This window comes from Ochotona princeps, chromosome 1, assembly GCF_030435755.1.
Source record: "Ochotona princeps isolate mOchPri1 chromosome 1, mOchPri1.hap1, whole genome shotgun sequence".
NCBI classification, from domain to species: domain Eukaryota; kingdom Metazoa; phylum Chordata; class Mammalia; order Lagomorpha; family Ochotonidae; genus Ochotona; species Ochotona princeps.
Window position 1 is genome coordinate 39,065,615 of NC_080832.1, and position 26,288 is coordinate 39,091,902.

A 26,288-nucleotide genomic window follows, 5' to 3' on the forward strand; every position below is an offset into this window, starting at 1 on the left:
TTGGAGAAATTTAAAACCGAACTGCAGCGGGTGAAAAGTTTTTGAGCCATTAGTGTCTTAACAGAGATTCCAGTCCTGACTGAATCTCTTCTGTGAATAGGCTTCTTTTAAACATATATGCTACTTAATTTTAAAACTATCTACTGGTGGGACGGGCATTGAGGTCCAATGGATAAAGGCATAGTTTACAGCATCCACAAGTCTGTACTTTATGACCTTGCTCCTTGCCAATGCACCCAGGAATCCCAGCAGATGACAGCTCAAGTGTCTGACTCGGCACCAATTGAAACCTAGATGGAGTTTCTGCCTGCTGGCTTGGCCTGGTCCAAACCTGGCTGTTGTGCGCATTTGGAGGGTGAACAAGTGGATGGAAGATTCTATTGTCCCTCTCTCCTTCTCTGTTATTCTGCCTTACAAATAAAGAAACAGTGAATCTCAAAATGTAACTTATCATTACACATTTTTTAAAAGCTATTCAGGTTGAATAGTCATTGTTTGAGATACCTGGGACAAAAATTGTTTGGATTTCAGAATTTCCTTAGAGTTTGAAATATTTGCAAATATGTAATAACACACTACAGGGATGAGACTCAAGTCTAACTACAACACTGTTGTATATATAACACATGTAAACAGCCTGATGATTTTATACAAATTTTAAATTGTTTTGTGAATAAAATAAAGTTTTATAATAAGCAATTTTCCACTTGTGGCACCATGATGATGCTCACATGTTTTGAAACTTAGAATATTTATGATTTCAGATTTTCCAATTGGAGATGTCAGTCCTGTCTGTCCATTAGCAGCAAAATGCATGAGCTAAGATTGGCATTATTTTTGGCAAACAGGTAAAAAGGCAAAGCCCCCATTTTCATAGATGAGCCTAATATACGTGAGTAAACATAGAGCAGTGACAAACTCTCCTAAGTGTTACAAGTAGGACAGGTGAAAAACTGAGAGCTGCACAGGTCTGTAGACAGTTTTGCAAGACCTTTCTGAAGAGGTATTCCCAGGCTAGAGACCTCCATGAAAAGCTGTTGATATTCATAAGAAGTTTAGATGGAGTAATACGTGAAGAGTTCAGACAGAAGTAACAGATGAGAAAGGAAACTGCAAGGTTAAGAGCAGGATTAACCAGGGAACTGGCAGAGGCTGTGCCACACAGGGCTTTGAATGCCACTGTGTTAAACATTTTCCTCAAGTATTATCTCTATTATCATAACTAGAATTATCTTATAAATTTGGAGGACTGTAAAATAAACTATGTATGGGTATATCACATGTGCTACAACCATTCTCTTATTTTTGTATAATTAGATGGCTAAAAGATATCTTGCATTAAAAAATAATTCCTTAATTCTTTTGTATATAATATTTTTACCAATTACTAATTATTTCAGTGGCAGGGTAGTTTAAAGCTTCCTTTTAATTACTAATAACATTTTAAAACAAAAGTTTAAACTTCGTGTGAAAGCAACCAAAACAGAAAATTGTTGCTAAATAAGCTTACTTAATAGTCACTTCTCTGAGTTTAATTTGCTTAATTGGTTCAAAAGGGCACAGTGGTAATGCAGTAACAGTTACAGATGAATGGCTGTGTTGGCTTGCATCACTGTTGCTCCAACTAGTGAGCCTCCGTGAGTTTCCTAGGTCAGAAATAGTACTTGACAGCCATGTTGATGTCTCAAAACATCAGTACCAATATTATTAGAAAAAAATCAATGCGAATTGAGTTCTTGTAGGCCACTCCCTTCAGAAACATTTCCCCCTTTTGCTCAAAACCCTCACTCCTTCCCTCTGTTTAATGCAAGCTGAGGAACCCTGCCTCTTATTTTACTGAAGCACACTGAAGCAGTTAAGAGAGCTTCTGCAAGTCTTCACATCAAAACAATAAAAAGATATATAAATATAAAAGCAAAGAAATATAAATACATTTCAAATTATTTTCCACACTGTGGAAGTTTGTTTTCCTATAAAGAACATCTCACCAAGAAGTAAATACTGATTCCTCTGTCATAGGAGCTTACCAATTAAGAAAAAAATATCATTAAACATCCTTAGGACAGCAATTCCACTGTGTTTCTAACCCTGACTTTCCTCTCTCTGGGAATGGTAACCACCTCTTGTAAGTGGACAGCCTTAGGAAAAATAATAGTAGATCGAACAGACCCCAGAGATCTTAAGGGGACATATGTCACAGGCATACAGCCTACATGTTCTGTTCAAAACAGTCTTTTTGTTTGTTTCCAAACATCCTTGGAGACTATAACTTAAAATTTGGCCAAAAAAAATGGTAAAATAACGATCTCGTTTATAAAATATCCTGTGAGAACATGAAAGTGAAGAAAGCTTCTTACACTAATGACACTTCAAATAATCCCTGACACTACTCTGCACTGAGCTTCTTCTGTATTACCAAACCTCACCTACAGAACCACCAGCTCCTCCCTATTTCTAAACATGCACTTACCAGGATTTGTACTTAATATGAGCTTTAGCTTAACTGTTTAATAATGTTTTCCAAATGAGTTCATGGCACTTGTGCTCTTGTAGAGAAATTTCAAACTTAGAAAACACGCAAGAGAATAGAATCATCCCGAAAATAAAATGCCCACAACTAAGAAAGTGATATAAATCTGGAAAATGTTATCACCACTATAAATCACATTTATAGCGTATTTTTCGTCTATCTAAAAGAAAACTATAAGTTGCTGCATTTCTTTCTTTTTTTTTATTCATTAATTACATTGTATTATGTGACACAGTTTCATAGGTACTGGGATTCTCCCTACCCCTCCCCAAACCCTCCCACCATGGTGGATTCCTCCACCTTGTTGCATAACCACAGTTCAAGTTCAGTTGAGATTCCCTCATTGCAAGCATATACCAAACATAGAGTCCAGCATCTTATTGTCCAGTCAAGTTCAACGGCTTCTTAGGTATACCCTTTCTGGTTTGAAGACAGAGCCAAGTTGCTGCATTTCTTAATAAACAGTGGAAATATTTATTGATCAAGAGTCCATCTTTCCAGGGTCAACAGATTGCACTACAATACTCTGTCCTCATTATTTCATAAGCAATGAATACTTCATGTCTTTTTGCACAGTACATTATACCCATTATTTATATTAGTCCACATGTTAATTTCTATTAACATAGAAATATCATCCATTTCTGAATGATATTTACTGAAGAGTAATATAAAAAGAAAAATAAATTCAGCGATACTAGTTATTTGGTTATCTGGCAATATTAAGCTTGGCCATCTTTTTTTTCCCATTGAGAAGAGGAAAGCAGGAAGCAAAAAGACAAGAGGAATTGCATTCATTATACTGCGCACCACGATGTCGCAGTTAACATACTGCATAAATGCGCTAAGAAGAGCGAGGTAGGGGAATAGGGTATAAAAATGCTTAATGGAGTAATTGTACTCATAAAAGCAGAGTGCAGAACTTCAGTCCCTGCATTCAGCAGGCTGCCTGATGAATCCTGTGAACTGGCGGTAACACAGGAGGGCCTCACCAGGCCAACATTTCGTCAGGATCAAAGTGGGCCAAACTGTGTGATATTTTGTTTCTCCTCTCAGGGTTAACTGATACTATGAAGCACAGTCTCACTACTGATTCAAATGAAGGATTCCATAATGTGTCACCGATACATTTCCATCAGGGCAGAAAAAGAACAGTTCACTCTGATATCAATAAAGCTGCTTTGCTACAAATGACTTTTTATACAAGATGACATTTCATGGAATACTCCTGGATTACCTGAGAGTGTGCAAACCTTGGAGTTTCACAAGTATCCCTAGCAGGTTACCAGTGCTGATGAAGAAAATTTGAACTAATTATATTTTATAAATGGTTATTGATTATTAAATCATCTTCCCCTTTTCTCTCTTCAGGCCACATTTTTGATTGCACCTGGCATCACACACATTTTCTTTATTAATCATTTATAAAATTATCTTTAAAATGTAGGAGGAGAGAAACACTTTAAGTTCTGAATGGGAACGTGAATACTTCAGTATTTCTTTACACAATTCGCAATCAGAAAAGGGTAAATCTAGTACTCTTTGAACTTCTTTGCATTGATTAAATAGTATTTATCGAACTATTTATTGAACATTATTCCCACTTTACAGTGTACTGAACTAGTAGTCCAAAGTTTCAACTCTACATTTTCAGTGCAGATTATAAGGAAGCATAGGGTAGATTTGTTAACATATGAAAAGAAATATGGAAATAGTAACTTATTCGCTATTACTTTGGTTCCTTGGGAGCAGCAACATCTATCTATAAAATCTATTGAGTCGTATGTTGTTACAGTTTTCATTTGTTTCCCACATACGTGCAGAGACAGGAGGGAACAAGAAAGAGAGAAAGAGCTAGATAGGCATCTTTTATTTCTTTTTTCTAAGATTTATTTTATTTTTATTAGAAAGTCTGATATATATAGAGGAGGATAGACAGAGAGGAAAATTTTCAGTCCATTGATTCACTCCCCAAGTGGCCGCCATTGTTGGAGCTGCGCCAATCCGAAGTCAAGAGCCAGGAGCTTCTTTCAGGTTTCCTATGTGGGTGTAGAGTCCCAAGACTTCAGGCTGCCCTCCACTGCTTTCCCAGGCCACAAGCATGGAGCTGGACATGAAACAGGGCTGCTGAAATTATAATCAGTGCCCATAAGGGATCCTGGCATGTGCAAGGCAAGGACCTTAACCACTAGGCTACCACTCCTGGCCCAATTTTTTATTTCTTGATTCACTCTCCAAATGGCTCCAAAAGTCAGATCTGGGACCAACTAATGCCAAGAGCCTGCAACTCCATCCAGGCCTCCCAAGTTGGTGGCTGGGACCAGGATATTGAAGCATCATCCAGGTTTCCCATGTAGTGGGAGAGACTTGAAGTATCACCTGCTCATGAGCATGAAGTTGAGTCTAAAATATAGACACCAGGGCCCAAATCTAATATCTGATGAGGGTTATGGACATCCCAAGTGGGGACTTAATTGCTGTACCAAAGTCCCACTCTTCATTTTTGTTTAAAGATTTTTAATTATTTGAAAGGAAAGTTACATAAAAAAGAAGGGTCAAGAGAAAGAGACAGATCTTCCATTCATAGATTCACTACAATAGCTGCAATAGCTGGGGATGACAAACTGAACCTAGGATCCAGCTGTTTGGGAACTTTCAAATTTGTGCACAGGCCTAAGGCCTTGTGTCTTCATCCACTGCTTCCCCATGCACATAGGCAATGAAGTAGACTGGAAGTATTGCATCCTGGAAACAAACTGGTGCCCATATGAGGTGCTGGTACTGCAGACGGTGTCATGACATTTTAGAATATGGTACTGAGTAACAATTATGGTTCTAGAATAATTTCCATAAATTTTAAAAGCAAATATCAAAATGGTTTCAGTGCTAACTTTCTAGAAGTTTCCATCAAATGTGAATACTATCAAATGTGTTCACTAAACAGATATATGTTTATCTATAATTGAATTATTTTTATTTATGTTCAGATAACTTCCTGGTAACGTAATGAAAGCTGAGCAATAGGTCCCTGCATCCCTAGTCACATGAGGCTAAATAATAACAAACCATGTTATAGTCACAGTAAAATAATCTCTATTTCTCTTGTGTGGTATCCAAGTCTACTGTTCTATTTTCTAAATATAGTTACATGATTCGGTGATATCACCCCGTATAGCACAAATAGAAAATGACATCTAAAAATAGTCATATTTAGGAAAGATTAGAATATAAATTTGCATAAGTAATATATTAATTATTGTAACCAATAAAGTAGAAGTTTTTATGGATAATCAGAAGACTACTAAAAGTTTTCCCATACCTATTACACAGAAAAAATATTTCATAGATTTCATTTTCCCAGGTAAAAACAAATATGTGAGTTACCATATTTTATATGCACTTTCCTTCTAAGTGCTACATATTTTGATGTTAAGATTTATAATAAATACAAATAGAACCTCTCTTCAAAATAACTAAGTTGGTGGTTTGAATTAAATATCATTTCCCTGTATTTTACATATAAACAGGAGAATCACAACTGTCAAAAACAGTACAACAAAATAAAAGACTATCTGAGGAATTATCAAAACTACGAATCCAAATAGCCAATGACAATTAATATTCAAGTATAATTGGCTATAATATAATTAGACAATTTGAACTAGACTAATTACATAATGATTTCCTGAACAAGATATCTATTAATATGTTAGTCCAGGAAATAACACACTTTATGTTGGAAATACATAGTTTTACATTAATGTCTAATGAAGAAAATAATTTAGAAATAATTATTATTTATTGTGTATGCTTATTTGTTACTATCATAGCATATATCACTTTATATTCTCATTTTTAATTTAACAGATATATCTTTATAATACAATGCTTCTGACTAATGGAAGCATGAGGATAATAACTGAAATATATTAATTGAAATTTTAATAATAATGTTGGATTGCCACAATTTTAACATATATTAACTATGAAGATTGTGCAAAGTACTGAAGTTCCAATAGGATGACTGTATGCTTCATTTTTATAAAAACCATTTCATCCCTGAAAATATGCACCACCTTAGCTGATGACCGTGGTCTGTTTCACTTGTAAAAATTAATTTAGGTAGTTCATCAGGAAAAGTAGAAGATATATTGCGAGCAATGGTAATACAAAGATCTGAACTCAGCTAACCAAGTTTGTTCTAAATTTTCACGCTGTTTTTTTCACTTCTTGCCAATATTCACTGTGAAAGAATCACATATTTATGAAAAATGTTTCCTAGAAATAACCATTCTTCTTTCACATATACACGTCACAGATTTTTGCTTCTTTCATTGTATTTTCTATATTTCATCATGAGCTTCAAAGCAACTCACTCACTTACATGATAGACACTTTCCAACCTTTAGTGAGTTGAGAAAAACAGTAGCTTGCATTTAAATTTTAAGTATTATCAAGAGTTTCAGGATTTCTATTTTTCATGCAACTGTACATTTTTTTCAACCAGTATTATTTCCTTCTGTCACTGTTTTATTTACATAGTGGGAAATAGTTGCAAATACTGAAGGGTTACACAGTATAAAAACCCATTTCTCAAACTCTCTGAGCAGGGAAGGAAAGAAAAATGCAGTACAGATAACTATATAATGTAGCCCTTTATTGTTTTCCATTAGATTACTTGTTAAAAGGAAAATATTACATTTTCATGTGTTCTGCCAAGCTTAGCCTTGGTATATAAGATAAAAAGAAAAAGAAATACATTAACTGCCTCATTGCCAGTGTCCTTTGTAAGAATTCTGACTCCTTTGAATTGCAACACCCTTAACCTCTAATGTTTAAGAAGTGACCTCACTGTGGATTCAACACCCATACCCAAGGTCATGAAATCACAAGCTTTATCTGATGTTGATAGTTATCATGTGAAGTAGTGAGCAGAATTATAGAACATTTGTACAACCAGTCTGGTTGAAATCTCCCCTCTCTTCCTCTCTCTTTATTTCCTATTAAACAAGCACTCTCTGTGATCTGCTGGATTATTTCGCTCAGCTAGAATGCCTGAACACCTGTCTGACAATTTTTAATGTGATTATCTAAAACTGAAAATAGCATTAAAAGTCATTCCAGTGTGGAGTTTCTTTGAAAAATGTGGATTATAGAGAAGCAGAGATGTATAAATTGGGTGAGGAATTAAAGACCTAGAGAAGGTGTGCCTGCTTTTCTCACGTGCAGGCAAAGTAATTTTGCCCGCATCATTTCAAGCGCCACATGAAAACTTACTTTCATTGGTCACAGCACCTTCCTGAAAGGACTGCTTGCTACCAAGAGTGTGGAGGATCATTTCCCTTGTAAGAATATCAAACACTATCCACCAGAATGGATTTTCCAGATGACAATGAGGACTTGTCTCACATGTGATCATACAGACACATATCTCAGAATCTCTGGTTCTTTTGTTCTTTCATATCACCTTACTGTATATACTTGGTTATCGCTTTTGAATAACAAAAACCATACTATTTCTAATTGGCATAAAGCCACAAATCATAGTTTTTAATAAAGAGGATGATCAAAGTGCTTTTTAAGCTTTTTTATGTTACTGTATACTATATATGTCTCTTATAGACATTTCTAACCACTCTTCCACCCTTTATCCCTCCATACAAAATATGTGACTGCATGAATAAATTCCAGTGATTTTTTTTCTTTTATCATTTTTTTTCTAGGAACTACAGCCTTTTTAACATGTACAGTAATCTCTGTTTTAAGAATGTCAACAAATTTGCCAGGACATTCTGTTCTAATGAAGTAGAAAAAAAGAAAATTTAATAATTTTCCCATTGTATCATATATGAAAACACAGAAATTGAAACTCTCAAGAGTCAATACTTACTACTACCTTGAATAGATTACCTCATTTGACTTAGTTTTTATTAGTTTCATTCCAGTAGAAGAAAAAAGCAGTTTTAGATATCTAAACACTACTCTGCTTCAACGATGAAATCACTCATGTTAAAAACATAATAGCAACACAAAACAGTGTACAAAACTATTACTGTAAGTCTTTTATGAAGCTTCTTCAGAATAAAATATTTGTTTACCATTCCTCTATTTCTCTGTGTCATATTTCTCTGGCACTTATTTTTTCAAATAAAACCAACTGATTGAATCATGTCGCTGTTATTTGGGTTCAACTAGGAAAATATTTAATGGAGAAATACACAATGTCTGTCTCTTCAACTCTTCCAAGATGTTATCTCTGAAATATTTCCAAATATTTATCAGCAGTCTCTCACTAATGAATGCTAAATGGCAGGGAAGATCAACACCATGTAAATAATCAATTTTCAAACTAGTCTTGCTTTAAGTTATACATTTTATAACACAATTGACATGTCTTCAATGATAAAAATGCATATTATAATTCAGGACACCACTCAATTTACCCTTCTGCAAGGTACATCTAAGCAACATGATCAGGGTAAGATTCTGGCTTGCTTACAAAGATATGTTAGCATGCTACTGATGACTCGGGTAAATCATTGGTAAATTACCTTTGAGAGGTCCCCGGCCTCCAAATAGAAGCAGATAACAAACACATTCCACGTAACCCAGAGGACTAGCCAGACAGCATACTGCAGAGAAACAAGAGAGAAATAACATGTGATTATTCTGAAATCAGTGCAGCAAGATTCAAAAAGCATTTGAACTCTTGAAAACCTAAACTTTTAGACTAGTGAGAAATATTACATACTGCATCTTTCTGATGAATTAAATCATACAGACATTTATTTCTTTGTTCAATCATTCCCAGGTTTTGGTCCTAATATTCAAACATTTTAAGGATAGTTTCTAGGCTTTAAGACAGGATAAATCGTAAGCTGCATTTCTACTTTCACGTGGAATGATTATGGTGTCTAAACATCTAAAAAAATCAAATGGCTCAATAAATGTACCATATATATTCAAAAGAAAACTTATGTCTTTGCCCAGTGAATCTTCTCCATTTTTTATTTCCTTAAAGATTTTTTTTTATTATTATAAGGCAGATATACAGAAACAAAGAGTTAGAGAGAAAGATCTTCCATCTACTGGTTCACTCCTTCGGTTGCCCAACAGCTGGAACTGGGGCTGATCTGAAGCCAGAGCCAGGAGATTCTTCCAGGTCTCCCGTGTGGGTACAGGGTCCCAGGGCTTTGGGACATTGCCTACTGCTTTTCCAGGCCACATGCACGGAGCAGGATGGGAAGTGGAGCAGCAGTGACATGAACCAGAGACGAACTGGGATCCGAACAGATGCAAGGTGAGGATTTAGCCAGTAGGCTATTGCACTAGGCCTGAAAATTCTTCATACAGAAATAATATCAAAACTTTTTCTAAGTTACCAAGGGCTATCTTCAAATCCGCTCTCAAGCCCTTGTCACATTTAATCAGGTTTTTTTCTCTTTGATATCTCTTTTTCAATTCTTTGGTAACTCCTAATTTTTTTTTGTCTCACTATCTCTCATGTAGCTTTAATTTTAAACATCTTTTCTACCTAGTATATCTTCTTCAATAATCACATTTTTCTTGCCAAGACATGCTTCTGATCAATCAGCAAAATTTTCTGAGCACCAAGAAGGCAACATTCTAGAAGATAGTGAAGATCCAGAGACCAATTTAAATTTTCCCTAAACTCAAGTCAAGATCGATTTTTACAAAGTTATGATTTTTATAAAAGAATCATAAAACATGCACACCATAATTATAAAGAAAAAAGGAATAAAAAGTTTAACAAAACAGATGGAGCAACATTCAGAAATCATAAATCAAATTTACAAACACCTAGATGAAAGTGTGGCAAGTTGAGAGATTTATGTGGGGAGGGTACTGTGAACAAAGAAACAGCAAATGTGAATTTAAAATAAAATGGACAAAAAGATAAAGTATCCCTCCCTGCTAAATAACTCAATGATTCCCATACTTTTTAAACAGTGAGTTTCAAGTTTTTATTGTACTATTCAAGAATATCCATGATTTTATTCCATATTTACCTTTTGAAAGACATTTCATTCAGTTTATCTCTTGAGTCTCTCGGGAGCAGGCATTGATTACCTGATGCTCCATGTACAAGCACAGTTATTTTCCACTCTTGTGGATTTTGTGCATCTTTCATTTATCATTGAATATTTTTGTTTCTTCCAGATATGCCTATCAATACTTTTCATCAAAGATAATTCAAATATCACTTTCTGAGTGATATCAAGTCCAAACTGATAGAAACAAAGTCAGTGCTCCAATATATGCTGCTTACCATCATTTCATTCCAAACACCTCTTTTTTGCATCCTTTCTTCGGTGTACAATTGTAGAAATATACTCCAATGTACAATTGGAGAAAAAGTATTTTTGTTGTTTACAACCTTATATTATTAATTTAATACTTCGTACAAAATAAGCATCCAGAAACTACGTTGGAAACCAGTGAGTTAGTGAGAAGCAGCATGGAGAAATTCTTTTCAGATGAAGCATACATTCGTTTCTTCTGGACCTAGATATTTAAGCAGTAGTCCCATTTACATGGTGAGAGGAATGAGAGTCCTACATGAAAAGTTTATGTAACAGTAAATGGTGAGTCAATTGTTTTGCAAAGTTGATGAACTCATCTAACTGCTCAATTTTCACATTACTGATTACAGAATAGAGGAAGAAACTATATAAGGTGAGGGAAGAAATGAAGACAGGACCAGGCAGATGAGCAGGCTACTGGAAATGAGGAACTTTGAGTTAGCCAGTGATCTAAACAGGAATTTATTATTCAGCATTGATAAATATAAATTCAGTGTTGATAGATTTATACACATATTTTCTTGCTTCACAGATCAGAATATATTTGCCAGGTCCTACCTTCAAGATTATGAGAAAACAAGGGATAGGTTTCAATCACTTGGTAACAGGGAAACAGAAAAGGGGACAGGGGGCAGGCAGGGGTAGAAACAGAAATAGAGGTGTAGACAAGTAGAGAGCTAGGTAGAGAAGGGGTAAGTAGAGACGTAGACAAAGATAGGCAGAGAGGTAGGAAGGTAGGGAAAAATGTCTAAGTCCAGGTTAATAAGGGTATTTATGATCATCGCTATCTGATGCAGAAGAGAGTGTTACACAAACACTAATTATCAAATACAAAAGTAACAGAGCAATAAAATGCCTAGCAAGAATTAAGGAAAGACATGGTATTACACATATCAAATATTTCAGCCAATTTATCACTGGTAGGCATTCCGCTTGATATGGCCTTAAAGCATGTCATTATTGTACCTTTTCTCCTTAATAACTGAAATTATCTTTAAAGCTCATGAAATGCTAAGAATAGTATCTTTCTCTGTGTGGTATCTGTGGCATGGCTCTACTCAGACTACATGCTTTAAATATACAATAATAATATCTTGAATCTTCACTCAAACTAATTTAGGATTTATCAAGTTAGTGACTTATATTTTTGCCCTTGCTTAAAAGTAAAGTATAGTGACTTTGCTTTTAAAATTCAAGCTAAAGCCTTATGTTTTAATCACTAAAATTAATAGCCTTATAGAAAGATAAGACAGTGTGTCACACACGGCAAATGGAGATTAAGAACTCAGGGCATACTACCTGGTTCTGTCACTTGAGAGCTTCATACCTGCATTCAAGGCAGATGGACTCATTACACACCAATTTCTTCAAATATGAGACAGATGTTAGCACATTCCATATTAGCACACTTGTATGAATTACATGAGAGCAAAATGAAGAAGTATTTGAAAGTTCAGATACTTAGGTGTACCACCGCCTATTGTTATCTCATTGTAATTGTAAACCCCTAATTAAAATAATACAGCAATAATATCAAAAGTTTTGTATCTTTGATTATTAAAATATACTTTCCACATTAATGTGTCTAATATATTCTTTCATTTAATTGAACTGCATTCAACATGTTTTTTGTTGTAACATATTCTTCCTTATAATAAAATTAGAATGACATACATGTAAGCATTTATATATTATGTATATATATTTATACATATATATCTACATATGTATATATAAACATATATGAGTCATTTGAACAAGAGCTACAAATAGAGAGGGACAGAGAAGGAAACTTCAATCCTTGATTTACACCCCACATGCCTGCAGTGGCCAGGGAGAAAGGCAGAAGTCTAGAATCCAAACAGATTGCCCACATGGGTAACAGTGGCAGGAGAATTTGTGCCATCTTCTGTTGCTTTCTTTTTTTGACTTATTCATACAAACTGAACAAATTTCACATATCTCAGATACAGATTTAGGAGTATAATTATGTTTCCCATCCTGCCCTCTCACTGGGACTTGTTCCCCACTCTCATCCCTCATTTGCTCTTTTTAAAAAATTACAATGAGCAGTTTCAGTTCACTTCAAAATTAGAAGCTTAACGCTCCATTATTACTATAATTTAACAAATAGCAATTAAGAAAACAACCTAGCATTCTGCAAGTGGATAGACAATGGATATAAATGATAAATAAAATCTCAAAATGTCAATCTCACTCAACATTATGGTTTCCAGTTGTATCCTTTTTGTTACAAAAGATAGGATTTAATTCTTTTTATGGTTGAATAATACTCCATGGAGTATATGTACCACTTAATCTGTTGATGGATATCTGGGTTTATTCCATCACTCAGCTATTGTGAACTGAGCTGCAGTAAACACAAGGGTACCAACAATTTTCTCATATGCTGATTTCATTTGATTCTGGTTAATCTAGGAGTGGGTGACTGGATCATATGGATGATCTACATTAATACGTCTAAGGAATCTCCAAAATGTACACCATAATGGTTATACTAGTTTACATTTCCACCAAGAGTGGATTAAGGTACCTTTTCCCCCATATCCTCATCACCATTAATTGTTTTTTAACTTTCAGATGACTACCATTCTAATTGGGGTGAGGTGAAACCACATTGTGGTTTCTAATTTATATCCATGATATATAATGATTCTAAGCATTTTTTTTTCATTTTAATGTTGGTCACTTGTGTCTCAGTCTGAAAATTGCCTGTTTGTTACATTTTGCTGGATTCTTTGTTGAGTTTCTTGATCTCTTAATAAAACCTGGATATCCATCCACTATCTGTTGTATAATTTCCAAATGTATCTTACATTGAGTTTGTTGCCTCTTCAACTAGCTGACAGTTTCTTTGCAGAGCAGAATCTTCTTAGCATTACAAAACTGATTTGTTTTTAATTTTTATTTTATTTCTGGAGTCATTTCCAAGAAGCCTTTACACATACCAGTATCTTTCAGTTTCCTGATATTTTCTGCTATCAATATGATCATATCAAGTCATAGATTTAAATTCTTGTACCATTTAGAGTTGATTTTTATAAGATAAAGATCATGCTTCTTACTTCTGCACACATATAGACCCAATTTCCCTAGCGTATCTGCCAGGCACACTTGAGGGGAGACTGATCAGAAATAGAGTAGCAAGCATTTGAACTGATGTTCATATGGAGGATGTCAGTTTTGCAGTGACCTAACCCACTATGCCAAAATGGCCCACTTTAATATGTTTTGTGTCTTTCCTTATATACCTTTATATTCTAAGCTGATGTATAATAATTAGACATATTTGTGAAATACCTGTGAGTCTTTGTAAATGTGTACATTGGGCACAAATTTAGTCATATGAAGATCTCTTTCTCCTCAAATATTTAACATTTCTCTATGGTGAATCATTAAAATCCTTTCTATTTTAATTTTTAGTGAAATATATACCATATTATTTTTATAACTATTTACCTTTTATATGCACAGAACACCAGAAGTTCTTACTTATGTGTAATATAACAATAAATTCTGAAACCCAATCCTGTGTTGCTTGCTATTTGTCAAAGGATGGGAAAGGGTTAGGGAAGCAGCCAATTGGCCACCTTGGGAGATAATATTCTGGGACACACCTGGGTCTCACGGTCATGAGACCTTATCATTCAGGGGAATATGCTGGGCTCCAGTAGGATTCAGGATGCTACAGCCTGAAACAAGTATATCTCACCATACCATGGATGTTTGCATAGTGCTACAGTGAGACTGCAGTTTGGCTTTAGCCACTGCTTAGAGGTGGAGGCAAATAGTATTTGTCCAATATGTGATTTATCTCTCTTGGCACTGGGTTCTAGTAAAGACACCATGCTTCTTGCTACACAAAATTGTGGAGGGGTGACAAAAGTAACTGCTTGGCCACCAAATGGCACCCACCATTCTGAGCCATAATCGGGTTTTACACAATCAACAGATACTACAGTCATAAAGATGCATGGCACTTAAGGGAAGAGTAATAGGGAACACATGACAGTAACACATGTTCAAACAAGTTCACTCCATCATAGCTCATATCTCAATGGTCTGGGATGTCCAGACACTAACTTGGGGCCATTCCCCGAGCAAGATGAACAGTATATATATAGAGGTTCTTATGCTTGATCAGGTGTGGGATCTCACCCATGGTGACCTCTGAACTGTAAAGTAAATCCCTAACTTCTCCTTCCTGTCCTGCTCCTTCTAAGGCTGGAGTCTTGCTCCATTCTCTGTTGGAGGTTTTAAGAACTCCCTTAGACTGACTAATGAAGACCCAAGTTCTCAATCTGGGGTACAGGTGTGGAACAATGGTTGTGGAGTGCTGCCAAGCATGGCTTTTGTCTTCATGGTTGTGGTACTGGGTTTCAATCTAAGATGTGAACATAATTCACTCTCCCTGTGCCGAGCAGAAGGTGAAGTGTCTGTCCAGGCAGTGTTGCGTGGAGTTAGGGAAGAATTAGGTGAGCAACCCCTTCCTTCCTGTTTCCTTCAATCCATCTTTTTTAAAGAGTTACTAAAATCATGAATTATAATCCCTTACCTGATTTCTGTAACCATTTTGAAGGTCACATGGTGCTTGAGTAGCTGCTGGAATTGCTATCATTCTGGGAAAGTGTTCAATCTTGTCTTTATCAGCTGCTTCTATCATTTGTTTATGACTCTCTGCCTTCCCCAATCTTCTCCAATACTTAGTGATTATACTACTGCACACCTTTTAAATCATTTTTAACCAAATCAATCCAGAGGAGGAACATAGTAATGGTACTTCATAAGTTACTATTATCCATTTAGTCCTAAGCACAGAAACACAGATGTTGATACTTGAAATGGCAACATCATCGAAAGGCAAAGTTATACCTGACTTAATCTTGTTTAACTTTGTTCACTAATTTTCTCAGGTTAAATGTCTTATGCCCATTACTCATTATATTCCCTTAGTAGTCCATTTTAATTTTTGTACTTGTTTCTCACATTTTAGTAGCCATCATTTATCTAAGTTAAAGATCTTCCAATTAGATTTGGCCTACAAAGATTTTTTACAATCCTTTGCAACTTGGGCTCAAAATGAGTTTTGTCAATAAGCCCTATTGTTCATCCTATTCTTAAAGTTACTCACCTGAATTATTTAGGTATATACAGATCTATACTAACTTCTTTCTAGTCACTGTAGTGAGCAAATGTCACATAAATGACGATTTTCCAGTTAGAACAAAATTGGAAATGATGTTCTGCCCAAGAGATATAACCTAACAAGATAACAAAGTATCATATTACTATGTATTACTTGACTTGTAGTTTTCTGCTACAAAACCAATTCTGGTACATCATTATTGTTTTCATGGAAAAAAAATCTTCTATTTTATGTTTCAAATAGAAACTTTCAGGTGTTACCTATGATGAGATAGAAATTAAACTGCATAATGTATAAGATGTTGTCTGAAATATCAGGTGAGTAAATAGACTGACTCCACTTGATTTTCAACTAAATAATTAAAGCTATTAATTCACACAAAATGCCTGAATCCTCAAAAATTTCATATTGAATTTGTAGCTCAGCCATAAAATTGAATTAGGGACCTCTGGACATACTATAGGGCAGTGGTTATCAAAACAGCGTGGTACTGGCACAAAGATAGAGAGGAAGATCAATGGAGCAGAATAGAAACACCAGAAGGGAACCCACACAGGTACAGCCAAATAATCTTTGACAAAAAGACAAGCGACAATCCAGGCAAATGGGAAGGTCTGTTCAATAAATGCTGTTGGGACAACTGGTTAATAGCCTGCAGAAACAAAAAAATAGATCCACATCTCTCACCATACACTAAGATCAGATCTAAATGGATAACAGATCTAAACCTACATCCAGAAACCTTCAAACTTTTGGAAGAAAATGTTGTAAACACACTGCAACACTTAGGGGTAGGCCCTCACTTCCTAAAAAAGACTCCAAATGCAGTAGAAATCGAGACCAAAATAAACAATTGGGACCTCATCAAACTAAGAAGCTTCTGTACAGCTAGAGAAACAATCAACAAAGTAAAAAGGCAACCCACAGAATGGGAGAAGATCTTCGCACACGACATAGGTGATAGAGGGCTGATCTCCAGAATATACAAAGAGCTACAAAACAACCAAAATGTCAAAACAAACAAGCCGCTCAAGAAATGGGCACGGGAAATGGGCAAACACTTCACAAAGGAACAATCCCAAATGGCAAATAAACATATGAAAAAATGCTCAAGTTCCCTGGCAATAAGGGAAATCCAAATTAAAACATCAATGAGGTACCACCTAACGCCAGTAAGACTGGCCCACATGAATAAAAGCACCAACAACACTTGTTGGCGAGGTTGCGGGGAAAAGGGATCCCTACTCCACTGCTGGTGGGGCTGCAGGCTGGTACAGCCTCTATGGAAATCAGTATGGAGAATATTCAAACAACTCAAATTCAACATACCGTATGATCCAGCAACAGCACTCCTAGGAATATATCCAGAACACTTGTTTTATGAGAAACCAACATGCACTCCTATGTTCATAGCAGCACAATCAGTAATTGCAAAAACATGGAAGCAACCAAAATGCCCATCAACAGAGGATTGGATAAGAAAGCTATGGTACATCTACTCCATGGAATACTACTCAGCTATTAAAAAAAACAAAATGCAGTTCTTTGTGGCCAAATGGGCCCAACTGGAAACCATAATGCTAAGGGAAATGAGCCAATCACAAAAGGTTAAATACCACATGTTTGCCTTAATTTAAGATATGATGTTATGTATAACATGTTATGTTTTGAATGTTATATGTTGTGTATAAACTAAATTGAAGTATAGGTGAGGTGGTCACAGAAGGTGGCTGGGAACTCGCATTTACTTTTAACATATTGGTTACTCATTACTATGTCAATTAATTCCATAATGATGTAAATTTTTGCTGATGGTATGTTGGAGCTTTCAATTGACTGGGATGATACTCTGCTGGCTCTGTCTTCAGACCAGAAAGGGTATACCTAAGAAGCCATTGAACTTGACTGGACAATAAGATGCTGGACTCTATGTTTGGTATACGCTTGCAATGGGGGAATCTCAACTGAACTTGAGCTGTGGTTATGCAACAAGGTGGAGGAATCCACCATGGTGGGAGGGTTTGGGGAGGGGTGGGGAGAACCCAAGTACCTATGAAACTGTGTCACATAATACAATGTAATTAATGAATTAAAAATAATAAATAATAAATTAAAAAAGATAATACTTATTTATAGTATCAAAGATGACAATTCAAATATTGTAAAAAAGACCAGTTGTTGATATATAGCTGATCATATAACAATTAGCAAGATACACTAACACAATATAAAGACTAAGGCACTGACAAATATTTTATTTAAAAATAACAGGTAAGACTTTAGTTAGCTATCAATGTATCAACACATCTCTCTCCAATAAAGATATGGAAAATTAAATTGATATTTAAAAATTTTAAAGTCTATTTACCAATGCACAAAATATTTGAATCTTAATATGGTATCTCTGGTTTTCAAAAATATAATAAATATTAGTTTAAACTCATTTCAGAAAAATAAGGTCTTATATTTTCTAAATAACAAACAAACAAACAAAAAACTGGAAAACAGGCCCTGCGTGGTAGTCCTCGCTTTGAACATGCTGGAATCTCAAATGGACACCACTTCTAATCCCGGTGACCTCACTACCCATCCAGCTCCGTGTTTGTGGTCTGGGAAGGAAGTCAAGGATGGCCCAAAGCCTTGGAACCCTGTATCCCCAAGGAGACCTGGAAAAAGTTCCTGGCTTTTGCCTTCAGCTCAGCTCAGCTCAGTCACGTGGGGAGTGAATTAGCGGATGGAAGATCTTTCTGTCTCTCCTCCTCTCTGTATATCTGATTTTGCAATAAAAATAAATAAATCTTTTTAAAAAAACTGGAAAAGGATGGTATTACTTTTGATTAATTAATTTTTCTACATTTCATATGTTACCAGCGACTGTAAAATCAATTTCAGGGAAAATGGAGTTGCCTTTAAAATATCAAATTATAGAAACCAGTATTAATTGAAATAGATATTTAAATTTATTCTTTAAAAAGATTTATTTGAATTTATGCTTTTTATGCACTTATAATCTCTTTTTTAACAATAAATTATCAACTTTTCATTTTAGAACAACATAGTGATAGAAACAGGGAGAGAGGGAGAAAGGTTTTCCTTTTCTTGGTTCACTCCACAAATGGCTGCATTAGCCAGGACTGGATCAGACCAAAGCCTGCAACCAAGATTTCCTCAAGGTCTCCCGCATGGGTGTAGCTGTCCAATCACTTGGGTCATCCTCTGATGTTTTCCCAGGTGCACTAGCATGGAGTTGGATGTGAAGTTGAGAATCTAGAACTCAAACCAGCACCCACATGGCATGCCGGGCCCTGCAGGTGGCAGCTTAACATGCATTCTCACAATGCCAATCCCAACTGCTTACATTCTAAGTGCTAACTGTGGTGGGCCTTCAGTTGGTACTCACTAAGTACTATGTAGATACAAGTAACTATAACAAAATGAAACTGAGAAACATCATAGGTTATATCTGTTATTATCCTTATATGATTTATATTTATCATTGAATGGTACCTATAGAAATGCTTTCAAGTGTGATTATTTCTACTATGATGCAATGCTGTTATCATTCCACCAGTATTACTAAAATCAAGCAGCTAATATAAATGGAATAATGCCATAGTTTTAGTGAATGGTGAGAGAACATTCCTAAGGAACACTGAATTGACAAATGTTGTTTTTCTATCTTTTTAAAGATTTACTTTATTTTTATTGCAAAGTCAGATATACAAAGAGGAAGAGAGACAGAGAGGAAGATCTTCCGTCCGATGATTCACTCCCCATGTGACTGCAATGGCCAGTGCTACGCCAATCCGAAGCCAGGAGCCTAGAACTTACTCTGGGTCTCCCACATGTGTGCAGGGTCCTTGACTGCTTTCCGAGGCCACAAGCAGGGAGCTGGATGGGAAGTGGAGCTGCTGGGATTAGAACCGGCGCCCATATGGGATCCCGGTGTGTTCAAAGCAAGTACTTTAGCTGCTAGGCCACCGTGTTGGGCCCGACAAATATTGTTTTTCAAACAGTCCCTTTAAGCAAGTAACTGGTTAAAAATATGAATGACTAGGTCTTTTAGTGTTGACACTGAAGATGTTTGAATAGTAGTACACATGTGTACTCATAAGACAAATAATCATAGTCAAAATGGTAAAAGTAAGTTCATCTTTTGGTCAAAGTCATTTATGATTTAGGTTAGTTTTCTCCTCTCAAATAATAGTATTATTTTATTGGTTTCGGCATTTTCATTATTGCCTTGTATATTGCTTTGATAAAAAAGAAAAAGTGGCCAAAGCAAAGCAAGTCATTTCTTAATTGTTGATTATTTTATGATGAATGACAGTCTACTTTGTTGAAAGCTTGTGTTATAATTCACAAACACTCCTTTCAGATCTCATATCACAGGAACAACATCTACATAAAAATACAGTAGTATATAATTTGTTGTTTATCCAGAGTTGAAGGTTCTCTTATTCTTCTTTGATCAAAATCCAGTGTTATATCACCTGTTAGAAAACCAATGCTAATCAAGGATCATTACGCAGATTCTAGAAGACAGATTTCAACCTTTTCATTTTCCACCAATGTTGCTATTACATGATGAAACCTCTCTGCAATTTTATAACTGCATAGGCATTTTAAGAATTGCAGAACTTTTACCACTTTCTAAAACATTAGTATTTTTATCCAACTATATAACTTTCTTATTGTATAAGATATTTAAATTGTTAGGTCTTTTAGTTCACCTACTAATGGCTATAACAGCCAGGACTGGATTAGGCAGAAGTCAGGAACCAATAGTTTCATCTACAATAGCTATGATATCACTAAGTGACAAAATTATAAGGGACTACTCACCATTGCAAATGTAGGCTATCATTGTTTGAACTGTCAGTATGAGATGCATGACTGCTCTATAACTTGGTTATAATACCAATATAATACAAATGCTATAGAAAATTGACAACCAGCATTGTTGAGGGAATAACAAAATTGTCTCCATGTTCAGCACATTATCCATCATTACAACCTTAAATATGTAGTACATACTAGCAAAAATGATATAGTTCCTCTGTTTCAACATGGATTGATTTTTTTTCTGCATAGTGACCTGAAAGAGTGTGTTAACATGCACCAAAATTCAAATTCTTTGTTATATCTTTCATATGAGACTGATAACAATAGTGACTGCTTTGTGATATATGCAGTGTTAGTGTGGTTTTCTGAAAAGAATGAGTGGCTCGGCAGGTAAGGTATGAGATACCAAGCTAATCCAACAGGATGTCAGAAGGTCCATCTGGGTCAGAAGATTCAGATACTGACAGCACACACCACTGCTCTGAAGAAGATTTAGCAATATTAACCTCAGGATCTGTGGAGGTCAAGGGCTGGGGATCTTGAAACACAGACTCATGGTAGCAGATACTTTATTAGATACATTGTTACAGGAGGCTATTTCTTCTTTTTCTTTGTGTTATCAAGTGAAATGTTTTTGGAGGCTGCCAGCATGTTGTTCTCTCTCATGTCACATGAAGATTTTATTCCAATGAACCACTACACTCATGGGTCACATCCTTTTAACATTTGTGTTTGTTTAAAAGCTGTTGAATGAGTTTTAAAATGTCCAACTTATGGCTCTGCTTCCTTTGTCTTCTGAATTATCCTTGCCAGTGCAATCATCTGATGAAGATTTTAGCAGACTTTGACTTGCTTTATAGAAAAAGTTTCTCTATCTAATTTAAGTGTCCTTCAGTGTCATCTGTAATCATGTCAGAGAAGCCTCTCTCATCAACTTCCCTTATAATATTTAAGATGTTTCTGACTTCTGCTGCCACAGTGGGGAAAACCTGATGTCAGTGACTACTCTGAATTGGTGTTATCTATTTTCATCCGCATTTGCCAATCTCTTCCATAAACACATGATGATGCAATCAGGATCAGCAACAAGGGCCACAGCCTGAAGGTTAGGTAGGAGTAAGTCATCTACACCAATTTGATAATTGATTAGCTATGGCAGTGACATAATGTTTAGAGGCAGGAACATCACTTGTACATTCTCATCAGCAGTAATGGAGAGAGACTGGAGATGGCCTATAGTGTTTTGTATCACATCAGAACAATGGCAGCCCTTTATATTCAGCTATTTCTTTACTTGAGGAATGAATTACCCATGGAACAATTTTGGAAAACACTAGCTGCCACACAGATTTGTCATTGCGTCTTCAGTATATAGCCAGACAACTTTCTTTTGCTCCTAAAACCTGCTGCATACACAAGGCTTGGTTTGATCATGCGATTTGCCGTGCGGCCATACAACATTAGAATAAGGCAACAGTTTCTAAATACTGAGGCCTGCCTGGCATTTTTTTTTCAGATTTACTCATTTTCATTGGAAAGGCAGATTTACACAGAGAATGAGAGATGGCAAGAAAGATCTCCCATTCACTGGTTTATTTCTCCAAATGATCACATCAACTGGACTTGAGCTGATTTGACGTCAGGAGCCAGGAGCTTCTTCTGGATCTCCCACACAAGTGCAGAATCCCAAAGACTTGGACCATGCTCTACTAATTTCACAGACCACAGTCAGGGAACTGGATGAAAAATGAAGGAGGCTGGACATGAACTAGTGACCAAATAGGATAGTGGTATGTAGATGTAGAGGATTAGCCGGTTGAGCCATTGTACTGCCCCCTGCATGGCATTCTTATTGACATAGATAGAACTGGGCAACTCCCAGTACAAGTTCATTCTATCATGAGTGAAGACTTGTTGTGGAAGGTAGCTTCTCCTCTTTATGCATTTCATGAGCTCTTCTGTGCAGATTGAGGTTGTCACAGCATTAGTTAATGACCATTCTCCAGTAATACTAAATTTTTTGAGGCTGTGGTACATATAGGCAGTTATCTAAGCATCCTTCCTAGGCTTCACTTCTTCCTTCCTTTCATCATGAATCACACAAAGGAAGTTTATTATACAAAAGAGAAACTGAAAGAGAAAGCTGCCATCAACATTGGGGGGTCACAAAAGGAGCTGCCAAAGAAGAGGTTGAGTATAGGGGATTTTTAAATGGAAAACTTTATAAGTTGAAAACTTCTAGTATCGGATAAGGGTTACTCAAAGAGCAGCTGCTAGAATCACCTTTTATGCACAGATATGCTAATGTGTGAAACTGAAGCCACTCAGAGGTCAGAGAGAAAGACTCATTTTGCATAGGGCTTTTGATAGAATGCCAAGACAGCTCTGCTCAGATCAGGGCCTTGGGCTGATGTGAACTTGTTTGATGATTATGGTGGTCATGTTTTTCCCTCCAGTACCCTTGTCTCTCTCCACCTGCATATTTTAAGAATCTGTCACCTCATGTCTCTATGAATCCCTTGTCTGAAGAGGTGACCCTAGTTGGTGTTAGTGAGAAGTATAAACAACTGCTCTGGCTATTTCAAACTGGGAAGGGGATTTACTTGAGGCATAGAAGTGGCCTCTCTGGACAATGCAGCCTGCATTCAAGTTGCACTTGCCATGACCATCTGAGGCATGACTGATTCTAATAGAGGAAATGAAATATGGCAGTTTAGGGTACATATGCAAAGACCAGGAATAGGAATATGATTAGATCCAGGATGGAGAGCAGAGAGGGCAGGGTTGACTATAACTATGATTCTTATCCTGTAAGTTTATTTGCAATGAGCTGTGACTGGATCTCCCTCAGCTGGATTACAGCTTATAAAACGTGACTGCCATGAATTTTAACTAATCTAGAGTTACTAACATGTACATAGAGGATATGTTAAAGCAGTCATGTGGGACTACATCAATGTTTCCTTTCGAGGCAAGGAAATATTCTAAGCCATCCTATTATCCATTATATGTGCCAGGGTTTCTAGAAATTCTTTTATATATAAAATGCTTAGAGATTTCATAAGCCAGTGGGTCCATGTCCTCAGTTAACTTTTTCCTTGATAAATTGTAAAGAAATTCAGATTACTTTATAGAACTGCTTAACAAATCTTGCAACCATGTATAAGAACCCTCCCTAAACAACGTCTTTGCTTTTTTTAACTTTTCTGAGGGTTGACTTCAGTGACTCCATCTTGATTTCCTTTCTCTCTTTGTGATTGTATTTTGAGCACACTGGTGATCTTTTTTTGTCCCTTGATGCCAGGACAAAACTGACCTGGTTGTCAATCCTACCAATGTACTCATAAAGACTAAGTGATTTTGCATGGATAATTGTCTACCAACTAGGGTAAGATTCTATGGGTCAACACTTAGTGCTTTATCATTCCCTTCAAGCATTTTATCACAAACCAGAGAGACCAGATTTGCCAGTGAAAAGGCAGAACTGACTGACTTTTCCATGAATTTCAACTTCCTTCTGTTTTACTGTGGAAACAGTCAATTCAGTCCTACCAACCTTATGGCTGGTTTTGGAAAGTGATATGTACTACTTATCATAAGGTCTAATCTTTAAAACATCCAACGTGTAAGTTTTTAATATTTTATTAACTAATCGGTTTATGCTTCTTAGTTTTTGAGGCAACATTTAATCAGTTAATCAATTCAGAGAAACCTTTCTTTTTTCACAAAAACAAAAGGTGCACACAACACAGAGCAAATAAAGGAGAAAAGAAGTAAATGATGTTCAAATAACGAGTGTTGAAGAGAGACTGGTAGGTCAGTGAAAAGATGAGAAGCAACATCAGACTATACCCACAATTCACTTTGCATGGTTTTAATGCAGTCCTTGGAATGCTGAAAATTGCAGTTTTGCTTTCTGGGAGATTGTGGAATTCTTTTTCCTGAGTATTTTCAGTCTACAGTTGGTTAGATGCAAGGTTATACAGCTCATGGATGTGAAATGTTTTCTGTATGGCTTTTTAACTCTGCTTACTGAATTTGTGGAGCATACAATGACACTATTGAAACCAAGGAACTGGCTTGAAGCAGTTAACAGTCCCTAACCCTGATCTGTGGCCACACTCCACTGCTCCTGAGCACTTCACTTTCCCAGCATATTACAACACTACCAGCTTTGACACTCCAGGAAATTCTACTCACAAAACCATACATAATGTTCAATGTCTTTTCCAAGAGACAGACTTACTAATGTATCCAAAATAAAGTTTCTTTTTAAAATAGGATAATTATTGTATGTCCTGCACAGTTATTGTAAGGAAAGCTTTTGAACATCACATGATTGATGTAACATATTATTCAGCAGCTATGTCGATGTAGACAAATCCAGGTGCAATGTTCACATTAGGGCTGCATACAAATAAAAATACATTCTACACAATTCTAAACTAGCTATTTTTCAAACATCGAGTATTTATTTGGAAAGTGAACTTTCAAATATATCTAAGTTTGCTACTGATACATCTATAAATGTAGTAATAAATCAGACCTACACATTTTTTCCTATCTTAGAAGCACTATTTCCCCATTTTCCAAGAGATCTTTAGTTACTATTGCAAAAGTAGCTTCCTCATCAAAAATGAATTCCATCCTGCGTGGTTTGTTTAGATCAGTGTGTGTCTGTTTTAAACCTCCTCCTCTCCCACACTGAAGTGTGTTCCACTACCCACATGGATTAGCTGGACATAGACCTAAATTGCCAGAACTATATTTACAGTTCTGACTTCAAGGCCAATAAAGATTATCACTCTGAAGTGGACAATGAGAAAAATGAGCAACAGTTACCTTTTAGAAATGTTAAGGGATAAGCTGCATATGGTTGAAGTAAGAACACTGAATTATGAAGGCAAGCCAAGGGTTTCCATTGGTGACTCTGAAGTAGTGCCACCTATGGTCACAGGGTTGCCATACGATCAAGGCCTGTGTAGAGTAGCAGCTACCACTGTAGCTGTGGAAAAAATGGAGAGTCAGAAGATTAAGGCAAAGAGGAAGTAAAACTGCTAGGCATGCCCAGTTAGCCATGTGCTGCTGGAGAGAGCTGCAAGATACCACAGAAAAAGTATAACTTGGGGCTTGTGAAAATGATAATGAACAAGGAAGAAGCAGTAGTAATAGTAGAAGATGGTTAACAATGATTATTTTCATAATAAGGAAACCACAGAAAAATCTCCAGTGAGGAAATCCTTATGAGATACCAAAGCAAAAAATAAGGAAATCTGGAGAAGACTCAAAGCAATCAATCCCAATATAAAAATAATCAAGAATTCTTCAAGAAAAACAAAAACAGAAACAATGACAGGCTCCAATTCTAGGTTTGTGTAATATATTAAAGCAAAAATGCAAGCAAGCTTTGAAAAAGGTGGTT

General features: G+C 36.0%; 1 protein-coding gene across 1 annotated transcript in view; it reads right to left on the reverse strand.

The window, feature by feature from the left end:
- Positions 1–26,288, reverse strand: part of NKAIN2 (sodium/potassium transporting ATPase interacting 2) — a 986,696-nt gene that overhangs the window by 431,902 nt on the left and 528,506 nt on the right. The window contains exon 3 of the mRNA XM_004587217.4: positions 9,082–9,162. Within this exon, the coding sequence (XP_004587274.1) occupies positions 9,082–9,162 (81 nt within the window). The remainder of the gene's footprint in view (positions 1–9,081; positions 9,163–26,288) is intronic.